The 23,407-nt window shown below is 39.8% G+C and overlaps 2 protein-coding genes across 8 annotated transcripts; both read left to right on the top strand.

The window, feature by feature from the left end:
* The first annotated feature begins 3,045 nt into the window (after positions 1-3,045).
* On the top strand, positions 3,046-8,113 carry LOC130911132 (tumor protein p53-inducible nuclear protein 2). Of its 2 annotated transcripts, none has more exons than XM_057828880.1 (4): positions 3,046-3,311; positions 5,822-6,171; positions 7,412-7,568; positions 7,650-8,113. In XM_057828880.1, exons 2-4 carry the CDS (start codon positions 6,048-6,050, stop codon positions 7,903-7,905), a joined length of 537 nt encoding a protein of 178 aa, XP_057684863.1. In that variant the 5' UTR covers positions 3,046-3,311; positions 5,822-6,047; the 3' UTR covers positions 7,906-8,113. The 2 variants fall into 2 exon arrangements, with proteins under 2 accessions (XP_057684863.1, XP_057684855.1); XM_057828872.1 differs by having other exon boundaries at positions 7,043-7,568.
* An 801-nt stretch (positions 8,114-8,914) lies between these two features.
* On the top strand, positions 8,915-23,392 carry LOC130912110 (glutathione hydrolase 7). 6 transcript variants are annotated; one of them, XM_057829943.1, is made up of 17 exons: positions 8,915-13,249; positions 13,360-13,422; positions 13,946-14,432; positions 14,558-14,784; positions 14,898-15,049; positions 15,120-15,237; positions 15,433-15,500; positions 15,907-15,980; positions 16,066-16,259; positions 17,854-17,941; positions 18,050-18,177; positions 18,253-18,341; positions 18,415-18,567; positions 21,544-21,658; positions 21,743-21,880; positions 22,019-22,118; positions 22,322-23,392. In XM_057829943.1, the coding sequence occupies exons 3-17, from the start codon at positions 14,216-14,218 to the stop codon at positions 22,489-22,491; spliced, it is 2,031 nt and encodes a 676-aa protein (XP_057685926.1). In that variant the 5' UTR covers positions 8,915-13,249; positions 13,360-13,422; positions 13,946-14,215; the 3' UTR covers positions 22,492-23,392. The 6 variants fall into 6 exon arrangements, with proteins under 6 accessions (XP_057685926.1, XP_057685925.1, XP_057685929.1 ...); XM_057829942.1 differs by having other exon boundaries at positions 8,915-13,262; XM_057829946.1 differs by lacking the exon at positions 13,360-13,422.
* The last annotated feature ends 15 nt before the right edge of the window (positions 23,393-23,407 follow it).

The following is a 23,407-nucleotide window of genomic DNA, read 5'->3' as shown; positions in this document are numbered from 1 at the left end:
GCCTAGCACCTGGTAACTGTATAGGCCGAAGCCTTATCATCTTGCCTTAACAAAGCTAAAGCCATGTACATTATCTCTCTGCAGAGCTATAACAGCCTGGCAACAACTAACAGGCAAAAAGAATCCATGTTAGGAGTTGGATAGGAAATAAGCTGCTGGCAGACAAACCCGCTGTCACAGGCTGTCATGGTGAATTTCTTGGACATTGGAAGGGACAATTAGGCTGCTGTGTTCCCCCATCTTTTTTAGGGGATTATTAATTTCACAGTAAGTACTGTGAGAACACAAGTGCATGGATGACCACGCATGCAGCTTCACATACCTGCTTTATAGTCTACTCAGGGGTGCTCTGTTTATGCTCATCGCACCAAGGCCCTGTTCACATTTGTTCCACCACTGGTGGTAGCTACAACAAATGTTGCTCAAAGTGTTTTACAAGTTAGACTATCTGAAAGGTCTGGCATTAACATGAAATGTGCATAAAATCGCACTTATGCAGATGGGTGTGGATGATATTTTTCTTACAAACGAGGTGGTGTGTACAAATTTTTTTTTTCTCCTTGATGCAGGAGATTAGGGCTTAATTTAAAATGCTGAAGTCTAATCTACAATGATTCTTATTTCCATCTTTTCGTTTTCGGCTCCTTATGCTGACAATGCTGATCTAAAATCCAACACATCACTATGACTATATGAACATGCATATTATTAGTAATGTTGAAATTAATTACGTTATATTCACTCAAATTAGGAACAAGTTACATAAACACAACGCATTTAGGTTAGTAAAGGTTAGGGTTTAACGTACGAGTCATTACAAGCGAGCAATGAGAAGAGACAACAAACCCAAAAATTGCTTGACAATGCTACCTATCAACATACCTGTATACAGTAATTATTTTAAACAATGATTAACACATGTTGGCCTATAAATTGTGTAATAATGACAATGACACTGTATTTTGTTAATCACCAGTTTCATAAAGAATGTGACAGACTGCAAAGGGGACACTTTTTAGTCTGCTGTGTTCTCTACAAGTTCATCAGGGACTTGATTCAGGATGTTGAGGCTGTATAGGCTTTATGTGCCCTGTCATTGTCCGGGAACCAGTCGCAAACTCATCTGCGATATTAGGCTTGGTTCAGACCACAGGTCTTAATGCACGAATCTGATTTTTTCGTGTTTTCCCGACTCAATTGAGGAATTAACATGACGGTCTGAACATGACAAGTTGCATAGAAGTGGACCATTTCCGATCTAGATCACTTTTGTATGTGATTTAAATCCAATCTGGGCCACATTTTTCCAGAATGTGTCGGCGGTCTGAACTGTCATGTCCCCCAAGTCGGAATTCATGCAGCAATTACATCAACAAAGAAGCAGAGTGGTAGGCAGGACGGCAGCAATGTAGCTGTGCATTAGCATTAGCGCCTAGCTGAAACTCGGCTTTTACGCAGGAAGCGGGCTTGATCATAGTCATAAAAAAAATAAATGCCTGATAATGCTCGATCTTCTTTCTGTGGGCCGAATGAGCAGTATTTCAGTATTGCTTACATGGCTGAGTCGGGGCAAACTGATGCACACACGTAAGGCTTATGTGCATGCGTCATGCATGCACAGTGCATATATACGTTCTATCAGTCCATATAAACTTTGAATATAAGACTAAACGGGGATTATTAATGTCTGTTATTTGTGTCCTCTTTTTGGAACTCAAAATATGATTACCCTGGAATGACATACAGCTAGAATGTGTAGTTATTTGTCTTGATGCTTCTGCGCATGCAGGTCAGTTTGCTCAGCGCGTGTCAGACTGTGAATTAGTACGCATGCCTAATACTTGAACGGGCTCAATGGACAAAGGCAGTCTGAACGGGCACACAGAAAAATATAAAAAAGATATGACAAAAAAAATCAGAATTGTACATTAAGACTTGAAGTATGATTCTAGCCTTATAGGCTCCAACATGCTGAAGAAAAGTAGACGTAAGACTACTTTTCTTCAAAGCCTCGGTGAGGATAAACAGTATAAAAAACGGATGTATGGATGGAAGCATTTCAGTGATGTGTATGAAACCGTTTTAAGTTGTGCATGCAAGAGTGTGTCACTTTTGTTTCTGTGTAGGAAAAAGCAGTTGTGATTATGAGTGCATTTCAGTAGTGTGTGCAGTTTTTACTAATGGATTAGATTACAGAAAATATTAATTGAACCACAAGAAAGAGGTCTCCAAACTGCCCCTAAAATTTAACAAAATGTTAACAAGTTTATGCCTTACCTCCTTTTAAAACCTAAAATCGAGATTAAAAAAATGAAAATATGAAAATATTTCAAGGTGAATTGTTGGCAATAATGATCTGTCCCAAAGTGGAAATGTGGATACAGAATTTACTTGTGAGTCGATTTACATTTTGCGCTCCTAAATTTTCTGAAAATTCAGCTATAGATAATAGATTAATTAGCAATTGAGAGAACTTTACTTGTGTGTCTGGAAGTGTTTTATTTGTGTATATGCGTGAAAACTAATTCAGTTGAGTGCATGAGAGTATTTTCAGTCACATTTATTTCCACAGATCACAGATAGGCTTTACAGACCATCAATTGACAGTAAGTAAATAGATTCTTAAATATGTAAATAAAAATAACAAAACATTGTCATCCCTGATCTAAATCCCACGTGACTCAAGTATGAAAATAAAAAACTAGGGGTAAATTTGTTAGTTTCTAATTTTGTCCCTCACGGCTCCTCATAGTTGCTGGCAAGAAATGCTGACCCAGAATCAGTTTACCATCCCCCAGCTGTGTATTTTAACAGCGACTGTTGTGAATAACAGCTGATTACGGATCAGCCAGTGAGCCCAATGTCCTCCTTTCTCTCTGGGTGGAGGTTGACGTCTCTGTGGCCCAGCCCCCACCCTTGCAGTTTCCCATCGCTCAGGCTTGTGGCTTGTGTACAATTTTGATTGGTTAGCTGGCTCCTTGTGGGCGGAGCAAAGGCGTGTCCCTATGTATTGTGATCTCACAATCAGCTGTTTTGTACGTTCCACATACTGATCTGAGGATCAGCTGGAGGCAGCAATAAACAGGAGGACAAACGATACGAGAGGCTCTAAAAGCTGCAGATGTTATAATCTGAAACATCGGTGTAATACATTACACGAAGCCCTTCTTCTGAGAAGAAAGCCTTTTTATTTTTATACGATGGTGCTTTGACTACCTCTCTTAAAGGCTATCTAAAGCTATGCTTTAAGAATTCTCCTTCCTACTGTGTGTGATTACGTTTACAACTTGAATATAATATTGCAAAGGCAGGTAAGCATCTTTTCATTGTTTTTTTTTTTTTTTTTTTTTTTTTAATGTAGTCTGAGTTAATCCAGATATGTGGATGTGTAGACGCCTTAAATGTCGTCCGTCATGACCGAAAAATTCCATCGCGTCTCGTCATTTGCACAGCCTAAATCTCTCACTGTCGTGTACGATTCAAAGCGTTTTGTCAAATGTTTTGCGACGCCCTTTGCTCGGAAGATGACACCGATCTGCATTATGCGGGACGCCAGCAGCCGCTGCTGTGCAAACTGCACCAAAAGCTAGATGTGGAGTCGACGGCGGATGTTGTGACGTTTCATGTGAGGCGAAGGAGACAGTTCTCGTTCTTAATATGGTTATAATTTTTCTCCCTGCCCTTGCGTTATATCTGTGCCAGATGAGTTGACGTCTTGTTTTGAGCGCCGCGTCGCCGAGCCACGACTGTCATTGCTTTGACCCTTCAGCTCGAGAGCTTACACGATAATTCATATGTAACCTGGATACCATGACCGACACATAGTCTGCCGCTTGCTGGCTGGCTTCGCATTTTGACGTCGAGTTGTCCTTATTTTTCATAGACCAACGCGATATTGGCACGTAACATCACGCCAGTAACATTTTTCCCGTTCATAGTATTCGATGGTGCACAGTTTTATTATTAGCGTAGAAATCTTTCTTGTGGCGTCACGCCTAATATGTCCTAGAAATTCCCTATATTTGTGCCTCAGACACTGTTTTACTGCGGCTGGCTGACCAAGCCGTGACGTCACAGTGTCTTGTTTTCATTCTTAGACCACGCCCACAAGCCAGGCTCGGCCCCTTTTATGCAAAGCTCCACTTTACATCTCAAATACAAGATCCTCTTGGTTGTATTATATTGTATTGTATTGTATATATATTTGTTACTATTTTATTAGTCGGAAAATTTCAGATTTTTAACAGAACCATAGTAGGCCTTAAGGAGGTGGGAAAACCTGTGGTCAAGGACCACATTAGATTTTTTTTCTTTTTGGGGGGGGGGGGGGGGCAGAAATGGGCAAGGTCATTCGTAGACAAGGTAAAAAAAATGCTAATATGTAAATTTATAATAAATTGTGATCGTAATTGACCTTTTAAGATACAGTGGTCCTTACAGTTGACAAAAGTTGACACATAGGAGCTTTAACCTTTTATAGTGCAAGTGACTATTTATGGTCATTAAAAAAATGTATATTAGAAATATATATATATTTTTTTTCAAATTATTAATATTATTGTATTTTTTATATTATTTTATAACATTATACATACATTAATTAATTCACTGTTAATTAAAGCTAAATTAATGAAATTAATATGAATAAAAACAGAAATACACTCTGGTTAGAGCCCCAAGTAACACTCTTAAGTTGATTTGTTTCTTTTTTAGTATTTCACTTGCATGCCATTGACAGCGATAGATGTCTAATTCATTAAAACAGGGAGGACTGGCCGCTGATGCTCCTCTTCTAGACGTTCAGTCCAATTCAACATTTATTCATCCGCTCCTCCCAGTCAAAATGGAGTGGATTCCTACCGCTGCCAATGGTAGCCAATGAGTTAAAGGTACAAAAAAAAAAAAACAAGTTATAATTTGTACATGAAAGGGTTAATCATGTCAATTTGATTTATTTAAATAGGTACGAAAGTAAAGAAGTGCCTTGACTTACGAGTGACCCAATTTACGAGTTGTATTTTTGTCATTTTTTGCTTTGACTTGTGGTCAAAAATGTGGGATATGAATGCTCAAGGGTGACAGAAAAGTCACTTTCAAACAAGTCACAGTTTGGCAGAGAGTTGACAGCTAGTTAGTTAAGCAGTTCTTAAGCAACAGATCAAAGCATACCAAAACTAGCATCTAATTATGATAGCATTAACTCATCTTTGAGGACTTAGGCTTTTAACTCCAAAAAAAGGATGTACAGTAGCAAATCAAAATGAACCAACAATTACATGAAGAGTAGCCATGATCACTATTTTTCTGCATACAGCAATGACTGCATGAAGGACTTAGGCTTCAGTGTCCATCCAGTGTTTTCAAGAGACATGAAGCCTTCCTCTTGAGTGTAAACTTTAAACGTCTTCCATCTAAGTGCATATCTGAATTCCTCATATGATTAGGTGTCCCTCTGTATTGTACCGTAGTTCATTTTCAGTATTGTGTTCTCCAAATAAGGACTGGGCGTCATACTTCATGGACATGTGCCCATGTCAGCAGACTTTATGAACTTCACTTGAACATTATTACATCATTGTAACAATTTATGTCGGACCGTGTCCCTTGCCTCTATGTAATTTCATCTAATTTCAATTTCATGTATGAGTTTTATATAATTACACCATTATGTTCCCCGATTTACAAATTATCCGTTACCAATTTTCAAAATCTGCCAGTGTAAAGAGATGGAAAGCAGCTTTATGTTATTGTGATACTCTGTATTGCCAGTGAAGGAGTTTTAAACAACGTTCTAATACCATGATCTCTTTGCGTTTTTCAGGCCTTTGTTCCAAACCAAGTGAAACCGTGAAACCTTACATTTTGCACTACTGAAGCCCACCCTCCACTTGTCCAAACCAAGATCCAGCAAGGGCTTTGGAAGAAAGCAAAGCCTAATAATAATAATTAATAATAATAATATTCAGTCCTACCTTGAAACAAAAACCTTTCAAAGGCAGCTACAGCTTTTTTTGTACTCCGTCTTCAAAAAGTAAGGCCAAGCCGTCATGTTTCAACGTCTAAGCAACTTGCTGTTTGGGGAGGTCGAAGAAGTGGCTGCTGAACTGAAGGGACCTAATCCCTGTGTGACAGAGGCGGACGAGGAAGGATGGATGCTTGTCAACCTTCCCGGTGAGTTTCACCTGTACTTTGACTGGGTAATAGTATATCTTTGGTGAATTAAATAGCAACCCAGTAAAGATGTGAAAACTCTAGAAATCAAGTTTAAAGAGTAAGTGCAAGTGCTTTCCCCACTTAGAATAAACATAATGTTGCGACGTGAAGGGCATGATGGGGTGTAGACCAAAATTGATCAGATATAGGCCCAGATGGCTGACCTGTCTGAGTTGTTTTCTACTGACAATGAAAAGACCCAATTAATTTCAAACATATAGATCAGGGGTCTCCAACCTAAGGCCTGCTGTGGGCGCAGGATTTCATTCCAGTCAAACAAGATGACACCCTTTACCCAATCTGGTGTTTTACAGGTGCAATCAGCTGATTGCAGTCAGTTGCTGCTTATTTTAGCCGAAACCTCATTGGTTCAAATGTCTGTGCTGGATCTGTTGGAAAAAAAAACAGGACCCAAAGCGGGCCTTGAGGACAGGTTTGGAGACCCCTGATATAGATCACTGCTCCTTGTTAACGTATGATCTCCGTCATGACAAAGTGAATTGTTAAAGAAGCGTGCCTTCAGAAGCCAATTAATCGAATGACAAAAAATAGGAGAAGCAGTCAAAACCCAAGAGGGTCAACACAACTAATGATGTGACTCTTTTATGTTTTGTGTCTCCTTGCCCTTTCTTCTCCCCCTTCCCCACCAATTTTTGTATACACCCTTACATCCTCTACACTGGTATGTGTGCGCGTGTGTATGTGATGGCCACAAAATGATCCCTTACACCTGCATGCCATCTCAAAATCTACCACATTTGCATCCAAACCGTCCACCTACACCTAATTGGCTTTCCCAACCCTGATCTCATGTGTGCCATGTGCTCAGATGAATCTGGTTGCATGATGCAGGCTGACCATGAGACACAGGCCCAACTTATTATTGCACATCCATTTCCAGACAGTAATAAATCAAATCTCGAAGATGCTCATGTTCGGACTGAATGCCAAACTTTTATTGCACGCCCACCAAATAAGCGCCGGAGGACACGTAACGACCGGACGCATGGGGCAATAACGCCAGACTCCATGGCAACATTGTCAAGACGGGCCAGACTGTCCACAGCCTCCTCCGCCCAGTCAACTTCTCCTGCTGGGAGCGAGTGTGGGGGCAGTGGGGATAGCAGTAGGGCAGGCTCGGAGAGAGGCTGCATGGATGAGAGCTGGTTTGTCACCCCTCCCCCCTGTTTCACTGCAGAGGGAGCCACGGCGGAGACGAGTCCAATGGAGGACCTGCTCATCGAGCACCCCAGCATGTCCGTTTATGTTTCACCAAGCAACCTGTCCATGGTGTCCAACAGCAACCTCTCTGTGGTTGGCGAGGAAAGCATTGTGAGCTTGGCGAGTAGTGTGAGGTGAGAAACACAACTTTTTTTCCCCCCAAGCACCAACATGAGTATCTTAACAACTAGTTTGTTTTATCTCCCCTCTCACAGCAGAGTGGCTGAGCCAGCTGCTGCACCGGCCACCCACACCCCTGGGCCATTCAGGGTGAGTTTTGGACCTTATGTCCAGCCTAAGGTCGCCCAAGTGGCAAGAGTCCAGCGTAGCAAAGCTCGCATGGAGAGGCGTCAACTGAGCCGCAACCGTATCCAACGGCAAAACCGCGCCCGGGAGCAGATTCCTCGCCACGCCAGTCATGCTAGAAACACCTTCTTGCATCAGCCTAGCAAGCGTAACTTCTGCCACTAGACCCCCAAAATACTGGGGATATCGTTTACTCTGAGGGCATTTAAAGAGCATCGTCAACTTTGTACGCATTTAGTGCATTCAAGCAGCTTGATCCATTTTGCCCCTTTCTGTTTCATTGAGGTTTGATTACATTCTACAGTGTATCACAAAAGTGAGTACACCTCTGGCATTTCTGCAGATATTTAAGTATATCTTTTCATGGGACAACACTGACAAAGTGACACTTTGACACAATGAAAAGTAGTCTGTGTGCAGCTTATATAATAGAGTTAATTTATTTTCCCCTCAAAATAACTCAGAATATAGCCATTAATATATAAACCCCTGGCAACAAAAGTGAGTACACCCCATTGAAATTACGTACATCCCTGAATGTCCAAATTGAGTACTGCTTGTCATTTTCCCTCCAAAATGTCATGTGACTCGTTACAGAAGTGCTGTGCAGAGATTGAAGAGGTGTTGGGTCAGCCTGTTAGTGCTCAGACCATACGCTGCACTCTACATCAAATTGGTGTGCGTGGCTGTCACCCCAGGAGGAAGCCTCTACTGAAAACTGTACACAAGAAAGCCAGCAAACAGTTTGCTGAAGACATGTCAACAAAGCACATGGATTACTGGAACCATGTCCTATGGTCTGATGAGACGGGCGGGATTTCTTGTGTACCATCTTCAGAAGAGGGTTCCTCCTGGGGTGATAGCCATGCACACCAATTTGATGTTGAGTGCGGCGTATGGTCTGACAACTAACAGGCTGACCCCCCACCTCTTCGATCTCTGTAGCAATGCTGACAGCACTCCTTTAATGAGTCACATGACATTTGGAGGGAGAATGACAAGCAGTACTCAATTTGGACATTTAGGGATGTGCGTAGTTTCTTTGTGGTGTACTCACTTTTGTTGCCAGGGGTTTAGATAGTATTGCTATATTTTGAGTTATTTTGAGCGGAAAATAAATGAACTCTATTATATAAGCTGCACACAGACTACTTTTCATTGTGTCAAAGTGTCATTTTGTCAGTGTGGTCCCATGAAAAGATATACTTAAATATCTGCAGAAATGCGAGGGGTGTACTCACTTTTGTTATACACTGTATTCGCACTGTTCTGCCAATAAGCCCTCAGAGTACATCTGCTAGATATGACTTAACTATACCTACTGCAATACCCAAATAACAAACGATTCAGAAAAGTTAAAGTAGAAAAAAAAAAGCTATTCATTTTCTCTTCTTCTCTTTAAGTCCTTCCTATAGCCGTGTTTCACTGAACCATCACCAAATACAACCTTGAACTCAATTACGAGACACAGATGAACTTCATGGCAGTAATTTAATTTAAAATTAATAATTACTCTTCTCTGACTGAACAGAAAATTTGGGGAACTTTGCATGACTGTGATAAAGCTGAACTTTATTTACAGAAAAATCACCCCATCGTTTCCTCGCAGTTTTGTGTTAATAAATCCACATTAATCTTTTTAGATATATATACTGTGTATGATGATTGTGAGATGAAAAGCACAAAAACCAATTGCTTTTGCTTAGGGGCAAGCAATTGCAACATAGGAAGTCAACGTCGTGTGATTCCTCACACCTCGTTTGAAAGAAAGCTGGCAAGTAGACATTGGTCTAAGAATGTGAGCAAAACAAAACTAAAGAGTAAATGAAACGATGTAGTGACTGTGATTAAGAAGAAGAGCTTAACGGAGAGTGAAGGGACCCATAAAAGCAGGCTGATTTCTTACTTCATCAAAGTGCATTCAGAATTTCCATGAGCATTTTATTCTAAAAAAGCTCATGAATGCAAGCAAAATTGTCGCAAATAGGCAGTGCATTGGGTAACATCATATGATTGGATTACAGTAAGTGTATAGATCGGCATTAATGGTATATCTCTTTGTTTAGTTTTGATTGACAGTCTCTGCATTGTTCTGCTAATAAAAAGTGTTCATGAAGAGAAGGTAAATATGTTCAAACCTTTTCAGATAGCACACAGCATGATAACGTGTGATCTGCCAGATGAAGAAATGTGCCCAGTACACACCAGCCACTGTCTGTACTGTGATTTTTTTCGATTTTACAAAACAAAAATTGAGGTGTTACGGATTTAATTTAAACATCAGCCGTTTTCATATAAAAGAAGAACTTGTATTACCGGTAGTCATTTTTTTCTTTAACATGAAAACACAACTTAAGTTTCATCATCCATCCCAAACTCTCATTTACCTATTAGAAGTTCAGCTCTGATATGTATTAAATGACAATAGTAAACAATGGTGCTGAATTGTAAACAAATGTTTGTATATTATTGGAGACACGGATGTATGTTTGCACTGTCATACATTTTTGTGAGTCAAAAGTTTTAGTGGTGTGCTATGTGCTTGTGTTTTTCTTTTGTGACCGTTTCCATTTTGCCTCCCCCAAAAACATTCATTATGATACTCCTTTACTATTCTTGTAAATGTTCTAAAAACAATTCATTGTGCTCTGTTAAATGTCAAAGCCTCTTAAGACCTGAGTCCACACTGTTGAGTTCAATGGGACTAAGGTGAATACGTCCTCTGCATCACTTTGGTGCTCCTTAACAAAATGGATTGTGCTTCTAGTTTGCCAAAAAGGCAAGTTTGCCCCATTTTGAGTCATATTTAGTGAGGAGCACAAAGGAAATCATACAAAGCTCAAGAGTCCATGTGCCATAGGCTGAGGGTCCACTTGAACTCTTGTGAGGACAGTGACATGGTTGTAATACAATCCAAGCTGCTGAGTTCGAAATAATTAGTCGGGAACCGGTGATGCTTTCACAATCACTGGAAACGGGATAAGTGTGTTTTTAAATTTTTGCAAGTAATTACATTTTCCTTTTGAATTTCATTATAAAATTGTTTTGCTTCTCCAAGTAATATAAAAAAACCTTTGTAGAAATATCTATTAATTTATTACATTTCTTCCCCCTTTGTTTATTCTATTCATATTGTACAGGGTAGACATGAAATGGTATGCTCAGTGGAATTCTTGATTAGGCAACATATATATATAAGTATGCGAGTCTGCGATTGGGTGTGCATGCTTGCAAAGATCGAGCTATGTGTCAGCAAAACTTCTGTTTATTTTTACTTTATCCTCACCTGTGTCATGTAAGGAAATGTGTTCTCAGTGTGTTGTGTGTAAGCATTGCAAATTGTGGGTTTAGAGAAAAAGACAAAGTGTTTAGGGAGTGGACATACTATGTGTTGAACACCTATGCTGAAAAGACGTGGGCGGGTAAATGATTAGATATGAGACAGATTATATTAAAAAAAAAAAGCAAATGATGTATATGTATAAAAATAATAATATGCTTGTATTTTCTTGTATAGTAATTAGTGTTAGGATGTTTAAATGAAAAACACTGAATGTCTGGGGAGTATGTGATGTTTATGGTGTGCCCTGAAATGATGGCAGCTTACCAACACCTGGGCTTTGGCTCATGTTACATCTCAAGACGTACACACCTCCCCATGAAATGAAACATTTAGACACATAAAATGTGGTTATCTGATATTTATGGTGATTGTGCCTTTCACTTCTGCATGGTTTTTGTGATTTTTTTCCATCCCTAATGTGGACACCTGTTCACAGACAGGCAAAACCTATGCAAAATGAACTGATGGGTATTACAGCATCCATTCAGAAAACAGGTATCCACCAACAAACTCACACTCGAAACAACACAATAAATGCTCAGGTTAACGCCTGAATCTCGTGTCATTTTTTTTTTTGCATGGGATTGAGTCTTTTTAGTGACTGCAATGTGATAGAAGAAAAAGTACAACTTTGTATATGTTTTAAAAAAATAACTTTACAGTCAAAGTCACCAGATGGAAAAGTGCTAACAGGCCTGAGCTCATGCTGAAGGGAGGTAATTTCATCTCAGTTTCCCTTTTAAAAGTGATAAATGAATTCAGAGCTTTTCATCTAAACACGTTTCAAACTCAACACCTGAATAAAGACAATAAGATTTAGTGTGAGCAAGCAAGTGTGTGTGGGCTTTTTTTTTTTTTGCGCGTCAAGCGTGCCTCGTTGTAGTGTGGAAAAGTCCATGAAGAGCCATAGGAATGCAGTATGGCATATTCCAGCTCCGGGAGGCTTTAAGCAGATGTGTTTTCACAGTGCAAACATGCATTAATGTAGATTAAAAAAAAAAAAAAAAAAAAAGGATGAAGTACTGTAGCATCCAGACGGATGAAAAATGACTAGCGATAGACAAAGCTCAAAGACTTGAGGACATTGGAATATACTTTTGTTGTATTTTTTTCACAAAAATTTTAAAAGGATAAAAGTATATTAGGTATTTTTGAGAAATAATAGTTAACTTTATTATATTTGCGACTTTCTACTATCACTTAATCTATGTAAGGCACCGTAGGACACTTGGATTGGATTTCTACAATAAAATGTGTTTAAAACAGTGGTTATTAACCTGGGTTCCGCGTATGTTCAGACTCACACAGGGCCTCATTTTTGTAAACTGTATAAATCTGGCGAAGTGGTATTTTAGACCAAGTTTTGATAATTCCATGTCCGTACATGTGCAACCCTGCACTTTGGAAAGAGGGCGGGATGTTCTCGATATAAGTGCATGAACAACGCTGGCTGGTTTGCACCCAAGCCATAGGCTTAATTCAATTTGTTGAACTCCTAGACCTCTACCTGAAAAGAAGAGAAACTGGTTTGGTCAGTGGAAGGTTGACACACACGTGATATTGGAAGAAAAGCAAAAGGGCCATTTTTATAAACACAGCAGACCAGGTTTCAAAATGTTTCTCACACTGTTGTATTGTTTTGATGATAAATTTATCCCCCCCCCCCCCCCCCCTGAACACATTGATTTTGTGTACAATTTTCGTCAATCATTTTGGGCATGTATAAAATGTTTACTGTACCGGTTTTGAATTTGAACAAATTTCTTGATTGTCTAATTAAGTTTCCGTGAATGCACATTAAATAATTCAATGACAAATCCTGGTTAACCAATCGGTTGAAATTCCACCCAAAATGAGTTATCTCTGTTCCTTAGCTCATTGACTACCATTGACGGCGATAGACTTCAATTTAATTTGAAAAGGGAGGGTTGGCAGTGATTGATTGGATTTCAATGCGATTGACGGCATTAAACGTCCAACCCATTTTTAACAATTTTCCATTTTAAAATTATTACTTTCCTTATGTGTGTATCGATTGTTGGGGCAGATAGTTCATCAGGGTAGAGAAAAACCAGCACAGTGTATTGAAGTAGGAGTTGCTGTACGGTGCTGGGCAGGAAGAAGGGGGAGGAGAAGAATTTGCCGAAAATGCTAACAACAACTGATGTAAGTCGAGCAGGTAATCACGATCAGCTCAGATTCCACAGTCAGGTTGCCCGCTTAACTTGTTCTTCTAAGAAGCAGGGTGATTTATGAATGGCGGTAATGTTTATTAGGCGGAACAACTGGCATTAAGGAACTGGACACCTGCGAGCGTCGTCGACATATTGTCATGAGAAGTAAGTATGTTGACTGAGGATACTGGCGCTACCTAGGCTGTGTTGTTGGAGGACGTACATGAAAATACTTTGTTGTACCTCTTCAATGCCGAGGTCTGGTTCTGTAACAGTACTACTAGTTATACCGGTTGGACACCTTATGATACGAACTCTATTTAATTCTAACGTGGAAATCCATACTACGGCCCCGACACCTCTTTAAACCATATTGATATTATATGCAGTATTTGTTTGCTTGTTTTGCTCCTTAGGACGGTATGTAAAAAAAGAGTATGCTTGTCCTTTGTTCGGGCCTAGCTGAGATTTATCGGAATTAGCCGGGACTTGTTAGCTAGGTTGTGCTAAAACCACACGGAACCTTCCCTACAGGTAATGTTTACACTTTGACCCACTGTTCGTTATGTCCTAGCTAGGTGAATGGAGTGTTATTGTTAAATGACTGGCCCGGTTTAAGGAGAAGCGGTCATTTTAAAGGCATCAATTAAGACAACGAAATGACGCACGTTTGTTTTATGTTCTGCAGGTCCCTGTTTGCCCAGTTTTCTAAATTCACCAACATCGGAGAAAGTCACTGGTTTCCTAAGAGAATTTGAGCCGTAAAAATTGTCCAAATAGATGTTAAATTTCCTCAAACTAGCAGTAAAGGTGGGCCTTTAAGTTTTTTTTTTTTTTTTTTTTTTTTTTTATGTCATTTGGGACCTACAGGAAGCTCAAATGTAATATCTTGTATCTTAAATGCCATTTTAATGGTAGGAGAGGCTAAGTGTGTCACCCTCTAGCAATAGGAATAGCCATGCACAATTCATCCCCAGAATTAGTGTCAGGGTACTCTGACAGATTTGTGGTGGCTAAAGATGTCACTCCTGAGACAACGCTGGGCAGTGCCTACTCGCCAGTGGACTACATGAGCATTACCAGCTTTCCCAGGTTGCCAGAGGATGAGGTGATGCAAGGGGACAATGCCTTCAAATCTCGCAAGGATGATTACGTCTTGGCCGAGCCAGAGTCAGGTCAGTAAAATCGTGTCTCATGCTTCCTTCCTTTCATACAGGATGTTTTAAACTCAATTAGCATGTTACGTGTTATAACTTCACAAAAATGTTAGTAAAGATCTCCTTTATATTTCATATTCTAGACCCCAGTGTGTTTTTGCAATCTGCTCGTCTCCAGCGTCTTCCGTCGTCGGCATCTGACCTGGCCTACCAAGATGCCATGTCCTTAAGGGAGACGACTACAGACCCTTTTACGCAAGATTGTGCTTGCCAGCGGGATGGACTGAAGGTCATTATCACAGCATGTCTTACCTTTGCCACAGGAGTCACCGTTGCACTTATCATGCAAATCTACTTTGGAGACCCTCAGGTAGGAAGGTGCATTAACATGCTACTTTAGGTTTGATTTTCTTTATTATTGCCTTACGAGTAATGTCGACAACTATATCTACCACCCGATGACAGCCTCATTTTTCTTGCTAGGTCTTTCACCAGGGAGCGGTGGTGACAGATGTGGCTCGGTGTACGTCCCTCGGGTTTGAGATTTTAGGGAAGCAAGGGTCCAGCGTTGATGCTGCAATCACTGCTGCACTCTGTTTGGGCATTGTACACCCTCACACCTCTGGATTAGGAGGGTGAGTTGTTTGAGGAAAAGCATTCATATGCCAAAATGTATGTAAAAAGATGTCTTTGTGGTCTCTTTAGAGGCGGAGTCATGTTGGTGCATGATATCCGGAAAAATGAGACTAGGGTCATTGACTTCAGAGAAACGGCGCCGGCTGCCATTCGGGAGGAGTTGCTTCAAACAAAACTTGATCTCAAAGTGAGGCATTTTGTCCTAGTAAGCTGTTAGCAAAGCGGTACTTCTAGCTGTATAGCAGGCAGTACAGTGGACAGCTACGAAAAAGTAACTTTCTTTTTAATGCATGATGAATAAAAACACTTAAAAAAATCTTGATATAAAAAAATGTTAATTCATGCATTAGGGTTTTAATGATTCGATTCATGTGCCTTGCAGCCCGGTTTGCTAGTTGGAGTACCTGGAATGCTCAGTGGGATGCATCAGGCACACCAACTTTATGGCAGGTATTTAATAACACATTTAAATTTTGTTCAAAATTGCTTTTGATTGTTTTGCGTCACATAGAACTCGAATGAAACAGGAAAGTGTGCTAACTGGGTGCTGGTGGGAGGAATAGTTATGGATGCAATGTATTAATTTTAAGTTTAGATTTAAATGACAGATTTTTTAGTTCCAGATGGCAATTTCTATTCTGGCTGAAGCTGGCCATCAAATCACAAATCCATTATTTCATTGTAGTGAACATGCTAACTAAACACACCAGATTAATGAGCTGTTGGTTAGCGCTACACAGGAGCAGCTTTACTGCTTTATTCACAAAAGATTCAGAAATGACAAATTGGTAAACCTTTTTTGAACTTTTTAAACCTTGGATGACAAAGCCAGTCTTTCATGACGTGAATTTCCCAGACTACCCTGGAAGGATGTGGTTACAATGGCAGCAGATGTGGCCAGAGATGGATTTAATGTCACTCATGAGTTAGGTAAGTACAGTAATAATATTGTGGACTTGTCATTGTCACTATAAGAATGACATTTGACATCTGTTGTCATCTTTTTTGTCCCTAGCTGAAGCACTTGCTAAAATCAAAAACCAGAACATTTCGGATGCATTTCGGGATCTGTTCCTCCCCAATGGCCATGCTCCCCTCTTTGGGTTGTTGAGCAGACGCCTTGATTTGGCCAGTATCTTGGATGCTGTTGCAGATAAAGGGATATCAGAGTTCTACAATGGAAACCTGACACAGGAAATCGTCTCTGCGGTAAACATTTCACCCATATCCATTTCTACTCTATTTCTTTAGTTATGAGCAGTTGAACATCATAAACAACATTGTTATACGTCTTTGGTAGTGAATGAGGTCAAATGTTTATTATAAGGGAATTAGGACACTTTAATATTGTACTTTATTGAACGTGCTAATGACAGACCGGTAATAACTGCAGTTAATGCGGACAAACAAATAAGCATTGTATTCAACTACTATAAGGGACTCAATAGTCTGCGGTATATGTCAGTATTTTCCGAGGATAAAGAATATGCACCTGTGAGTGTTGTTCAGAGGTGGGTAGAGTAACCAAAAATGGTACCCAAGTAATAGTAGCGTTACTTTAAAATAATATTACTCAAGTAAAAGTAGCAATATAAAAAAATGTACTCAAGTACAACTAAAAATGTATTTGGTGAAACAAATACTCAAGTAATGAGTAACATTGTGAGTATCTGCTTAGAAATGTGTTTATTTTTTCTCAGCACAGTTATCTATATAAACTGTTGTTACAATGATACTGTACAATAATCAATTGCATAACCACATAAAGCCCAGGAAATACATTTAAAAAACAAAACAAAAACATTGGATTCCGGCAAGAGAAAAAATTACAGAAATGAAACATTATTCATCCAAAGAGCATGAGTGTCCTCTTGTGGAGAAAATAGTTCATAGTTTGAATAGTGAATAGGTCCTTCAGAGTAACTATTATGAACTTAAAAGGATCATATCTCCGTTATCCGTGGTCAATCGGTGCCAAATAAAGACTGGGAGAGCAGTTAAAATCCGCACTTTCGGGTCAGGTTGAGGGCCGTGCTCCATGTCATATATTTCATTTTTTTACGGTGCTTTAAAGATGCCACATGATTGAACAGGCTGGCGTGATCATAGAACGGCAAGCTTGCGTGTGATTGGTATAATAGAGTCATGTGATTATTATTGCGATGTCTCATTGGTGAAATTGATTGGGCTACTGTTGGCATCCCTGGCAAAAAAAAAAAAATCGAATATGAAGAATAAAAAGGAAAAATTTAATGACTTGTGTAGCAGAGTAAGAGTAGCATTTTTTTCTATGGTAGTAGAAGTACGGTTTAATAAAAGTACTCTTAAAATCACATTTTTCACAAAAAGTTACTCAAGTAAAGTACAGTAATGCGTAGCTTCCCACCTCTGGTATTGTTATATAGCCCGTCTAGATGTGTTGCTGCACCATTTGTGGTATCTAAAACTAAATAAATAAATGTAACACTGCCAAATACAGTTAAATGTTTTTCCCTGTTAAGGCTGTCAACAGCGTTTCGTATTGTACATCAGTATTGAAGTCGCTTGCAGACTTTAAAGGCAAGGTATAATATGTGGTCATTCTAAATACACAATATGTAATTATGTTTGTTTTAAGTCTAGTTTGACAGCACACAAACTATCTTGACCAAACAGCTTTTTTCTCCCAAGATTTTGTTCACTATGCCAAACTATTCCTTGTTGTGAAGTTGAGTTTAATGCTGTATCTCAGATTTTTTTTATCGTAAGTCAGAGCAAAATTCATCTGAAAGAGGGATTGTTTCTGTTGTACTAATTTCTAAAGGTGCATTTAAGCAATGGGGTGCTCACTGAAGACGACTTGGGTAACTACAGCACAGTCCTACAGAAAGCAGCCCATATCAACTATCAGGGTGAATACTAGTTTCCTTCCCCATTTCCTCTTTCAATGTTTGCCACCCAATGTTATGCCTGCAATAAACTTATTATTTGACATTTTTGTCTTTGGGTGTTTTATGAAGGACACCATGTGATGGTGGCTCCGGCGCCTCATGCAGGTATTGGCCTGATCGCAGCCCTCAACATTCTCGAAGGTTACAACATCACCAAGCAGGAGCCCAGGAAGAACACCTATCACTGGACTGCAGAGGTAGTATTGTGACCTTTCACTATAGCTTGTCTAAAATACAGTACAGTTTAGTCATTTGTCAGTTGTTGTTTCCAGTCTGTGAAAATAGCTCTGGCCCTGGCAAGTGGCCTAGGAGACCCTATATTTGACACTTCAATCTCAGAGATAGTCAGCAAGATGTTGAGGTACGCATGGCATTCAAATAGCACGTTTTCTGTCAGGCTTGTTAATTAAAGCCGTCCACGTCTCATCTCTAAGCAAAGAACAGGCATCCTTGCTTCGCCAAATGATCAACGACAATCAGGCCTTTCCTGCCAGCCACTACACACCCTTGTTTACTTTGGAGGATGATGCAGTTGCTGCCCAGGTTATAGTCATGGGCCCAGATGACCACATTGTTTCAGTTGTAAGGTATGTTTGGTCATTTGTTTGTTTTCAGTTCAAGGCACCATATTTTGTTTTACTAGTTTTTATTTTTTTGTCCTTTTTTAAAATCAGATTTGGCAAGGTAATTTGGCTTTGAAATTCAAATCCCCAGACTTCTGACTAGGGATGTCTCGATCACATATTTTTGCACCCGAGTCCGAGTCACCTGATTTTGAGAATCTGCCGATACCGAGTCCCGATGCCATAAACCCAAAAACTTTTTTGTTGTCGTTGTTGAACATAAGTTCCAAATATGTAACAGTACTGTACTTTTTACAGTACTACCTCTTCCGCTTTTTCTGCGAGTGTTGTGGACTGTAAAACATATATATTTTTGGCAATTCCATTGTATTTCTGGATTATTTTGTTACTGTTTAGCCTTTGAAAAGTAAAAAAATATGTGTATAAATTAGACCTGAACGATACTGGAAAAAAGTGACAAAACTATCATTGTGATTTTTTTTTTTTTTTTTTGTGGGTTTGCAATATATTGCGATAATAATATCTTACGATATTAAAACTAAAAGAATTTTCACTAGAGAACTTGAATAGCTCTTTTTGGGATAGGCCTGAACAAAATTTGAAAAAAAAAATAACATTGCGACATACACTCACCGGCCACTTTATTAGGTACACCTGTCCAACTGCTAGTTAACACTTAATTTCTAATCAGCCAATCACATGGTGGCAACTCGGTATATTTAGGCATGTAGACATGGTTTAAGACAATCTCCTGCAGTTCAAACCAAGCACCAGTATGGGGAAGAAAGGTGATTTGAGTGACTTTGAACGTGGAATGGTTGTTGGTGCCATCAGGGCTGGTCTGAGTATTTCAGAAACTGCTGATCTACTGGGATTTTTACGCACAACAATCTCTAGGGTTTACAGAGAATGGTCCGAAAAAGAAAAAATATCCAGTGAGCGCCAGTTCTGTGGGTGGAAATGCCTTGTTGATGCCAGAGGTCAGAGGAGAATGGCCAGACTGGTTCGAGCTGATAGAAAGGCAACGGTGACTCAATTAATCACCCGTTACAACCAAGGTAGGCAGAAGAGCATCTCTGAACGCACAGTACGTCGAACTTTGAGGCAGATGGGCTACATCAGCAGAAGACCACGCCGGGTGCCACTCCTTTCAGCTAAGAACAGGAAACTGAGGCCACAATTTGTACAAGCTCATCGAAATTGGACAATAGAAGATTGGAAAAACGTTGCCTGGTCTGATGAGTCTCGATTTCTGCGCGACATTCGGATGGTAGGGTTAGAATTTGGCGTCAACAACATGAAAGCATGGATCCATTCCTGCCTTGTATCAACGGTTCAGGCTGGTGGTGGTGGTGTAATGGTGTGGGGAATATTTTCTTGGCACTCTTTGGGCCCCTTGGTACCAATTGAGCATCGTTGGAACACCACAGCCTACCTGAGTATTGTTGCTGACCATGTCCATCCTTTTATGACCAAAATGTACCCAACTTGTGATGGCTACATTCAGCAGGATAATGCGCCATATCATAAAGCTGAAATAATCTCAGACTGGTTTCTTGAACATGACAATGAGTTCACTGTACTCAAATGGCCTCCACAGTCACCAGATCTCAATCCAATAGAGCATCTTTAGGATGTGGTGGAACGGGAGATTCGCATCATGGATGTGCAGCCGACAAATCTGCACCAACTGTGTGATGACATCATGTCAATATGGACCAAACTCTCTGAGGAATGCTTCCAGCACCTTGTTGAATCTATGTCACGAAGAATTGAGACAGTTCTGAAGGCAAAAGGGGTCCTACCCGTTACTAGCATGGTGTACCTAATAAAGTGGCCGGTGAGTGTATATTCCCAAGGCTCCACACTTACTTTTTGCATTGGCTGCACTGGTGCGCCAAACTTTTTTTCTTAAGGTGCACCGGATCAAAATGTAAGCGCAGCCACATTTTTCATTGCATCACCTTTAACGTCATACTTTTAATTACTTTCCATAACATTCATATAATTCATCCGTCTTCTGAACCGCTTACGCTAAAGAGGGTCGCTGGGTTGCTGGAGCTTATCACAGCTAACTCCAGGTAGAAGGCGGGGTACACCCTAAACAGGTTGCCAGTTAGTCGCAGGGCACATATTCACACTCACACCTACAGACAATTTGGAGTGTTCAAACAGTATAACCGTGCATATGTTTTTTGCGACCTATTAGGAACCCTGAGAAAACCCATGCAGGCACGGGAAGAACATGCAAACTCCACACAGGAAGGCAGGATTGAACCCACAATCCCAGAACTACAACGTGGACGTGTTTACCACTGTCCCACTGTGCCACCTTCAGAATGTGAATTATTTTTCAACAATAGCGTAGAAAAATGCTTGAGTTTATTAAATGCTTCATTGAGTGAGCCCACTCAAATCCACTTACACTTTGATGCTTACGCTGCTGATAACGGCCTCTCAATTACACAATGAGTTGCCACAGCACACTTATGACTGGGCTGCAAGTTTAACGATGATCAAAACATTTGTACCTTTGATCGTAGAGCTACCGAAGCTTCTCTGGCCAGGTCAAAGCTACAAACCTGTCAATTATCGTTAACTTTTAAGTACCAAACATCAGCTGCACTGGACAATTGGTTCGCACTGCTTGCCATGAGAGAGAGTGGTGCTGTACGAGCATGAAGCAGAAAAACATAAATATATTTTTTAAAATTAAAAACCCAATCTTTTGACCAGATTCCCATCCTGTGACAAATGGTGCGATCGGCCCGATTTGCAATCACGTTATCGGATCGTGACATCCCTACTTCTGACTTTAATTATCTAATGCAACAAATTGAAAAACAGCACTGATATCAAGCTTAACCCAGGTCACACTCATTTTTCAGGGGAAAAATGGATTTTGATCGAGGGGACCTTTAAGAGAACACAGTCACAGACTAAATCATTTCTTCGTCATCAATCATTTTCTTCTTTTAGTTCCCTAAATAAACCATTTGGCAGTCGGATAGTGACTCCTTCTGGAATCCTTTTGAACAGCCAAATAATGGCCTTCTCTTGGCCTAATAAAACCCAAACCTCTACACCTAACCCTGTAAGTATGCATGCACACGTTTATATTTTATGATTTCAAATTTTGGTTTGTTATCCTCTTCTGTAACCTTGTTGATGTCATTAGCATAACAGCCTTCAACCTGGGAAGAGACCATTGTCGTTTTTGATGCCAACTGCAGTGAGGCCATCCGACGGACTGTGCGGTACATATATTGCAGTTGGATCCTCCAACGGAGCAAAATCTCTCAGCAGCATCACACAGGTTATTAGCTCAGATGACAAGTCCAACATTTTCACAATGAGTTGTGGTATTTCAAAACATGAAGGAGGCTTCTGATTTGTTTGTTGAAACATTTGTGCTTTCATTCACAAACTGACGTTATTTTCTTATCCTTCAAAGGTGCTGCTGAATGTTTTGTCCTCACGCAAAAACATGAGTGACAGTTTAGCGTTTGGTAGACTCCATCCACAGTTGGAGCGAAACACCTTACTAGTGGACTGTAAGTGATTCCTACTTCATTATTAATACCACATTCTGCACCCTCTATGAAAATAGCAATTCATTTTGTAAAATTTTCTTTCCTCAAATGTCATTTTAATTCCGTTGTCATAACTGTATAAGCTATTTATTTGTAAGATTGCTGCTTAAAACTGGATATCTGAAAGTAATATTAGGATTCCAATACCCTATTCTCTTTTACAGCTGAATTCCTAGATGAAGATGTTGAACTGCTGGAAGCCAAAGGACACAAGATTGAAAGAATAAATGTTTTGTCTTTGGTTGAGGGCACTCTAAGAACAAATGACCTTATCATTGGAGTGACGGACCCTCGCAGTGCTGACGCCTCAGCCCTCATAATGTCTAGGACATAAGTGTTTTCCTAAAACACTCCTGCTGAATTATTTGGACACTGAACAAATTGAATGCACCGTTTCTGGTCAAACCAATGTAGATTTTTCTCTTGCTGTTTGAAAAGATGATTTTAAACAGCAATCAAACAGACCCGTGTTGGCTCGCTTGTCACAAGTTGGGCTTCCATCCTCCTATTTTAAGTCACATAATCAAAAATATCAAACATTAATGGAAGCAGTTGAAAAAAAAGGCTGGTAATTAACATGAAGTTTATGTTTCAAAGGGGGGTACATTTTTGTCGGTTCATACTGTATATGAAAGAAAAATTCTATTTATGAAAGCAGGTTTTGCAAATAAATAGTGACTAGCACGGACATTATGTCACACATCTACGTCAGATCAACAAGCTTTTACTTTCTTTGGTCTGATTCGGGTGCACGGTATGGAAACCTAACTACAGTTGAATATCAGCTGTTCTGCCCTGCACGATTCCATTCCCCAGTATCTGAGATTAATACAAGCGAAATATAGTTATCTATTAAAATTCTGTGCATTCGAATTCATCTTAAACTGCAGAGAATGCGCCATTTGGCACGTGACTAGTTTTATAGATAGGCCTAGATACCGTGAACGTCTGTAAACCCCTACAACATTGCTGCTGTACAATGATTCCCTCAATCTTTAACTATTCTGTTTATAGGTATGTGTATAGATGCTGAGGAAGTTGATATCCAAGACCAAGTGGTTCAGAATTGTTGCCTCAGTTAGACTACCCTAAGTAAAAAATAAATACAATTGTACAATTCAGTTTGTTACTGTACTGTGTAGTTTTGGTTAAATGCAGTCTGACCCACTGATAAGTTACCTGAATAATGTCATTTATGCAAGTTTCTGTATGTACTGTAGATGTACAGTTTTTTTCCCCCCACAATGCAT

Source organism: Corythoichthys intestinalis, chromosome 2 (assembly GCF_030265065.1).
Source record: "Corythoichthys intestinalis isolate RoL2023-P3 chromosome 2, ASM3026506v1, whole genome shotgun sequence".
NCBI classification, from domain to species: Eukaryota; Metazoa; Chordata; class Actinopteri; order Syngnathiformes; family Syngnathidae; genus Corythoichthys; species Corythoichthys intestinalis.
This window is presented reverse-complemented; position numbering and strand designations above follow the sequence as displayed.

Bases quoted from the DNA above. Each gene is read 5' to 3' on its own strand.
- LOC130912110 (XM_057829946.1), top strand. From the start codon at position 14,216: ATGCACAATTCATCCCCAGAATTAGTGTCAGGGTACTCTGACAGATTT. The intron at 17,942-18,049 runs GTGAATACTAGT...TGTTTTATGAAG, and splicing joins AGCCCATATCAACTATCAGG to GACACCATGTGATGGTGGCT. The intron at 21,881-22,018 runs GTTATTAGCTCA...TATCCTTCAAAG, and splicing joins CTCTCAGCAGCATCACACAG to GTGCTGCTGAATGTTTTGTC.
- LOC130911132 (XM_057828872.1), top strand. From the start codon at position 6,048: ATGTTTCAACGTCTAAGCAACTTGCTGTTTGGGGAGGTCGAAGAAGTG. The intron at 6,172-7,042 runs GTGAGTTTCACC...CCATGTGCTCAG, and splicing joins GATGCTTGTCAACCTTCCCG to ATGAATCTGGTTGCATGATG. The intron at 7,569-7,649 runs GTGAGAAACACA...CCCCTCTCACAG, and splicing joins AGCTTGGCGAGTAGTGTGAG to CAGAGTGGCTGAGCCAGCTG.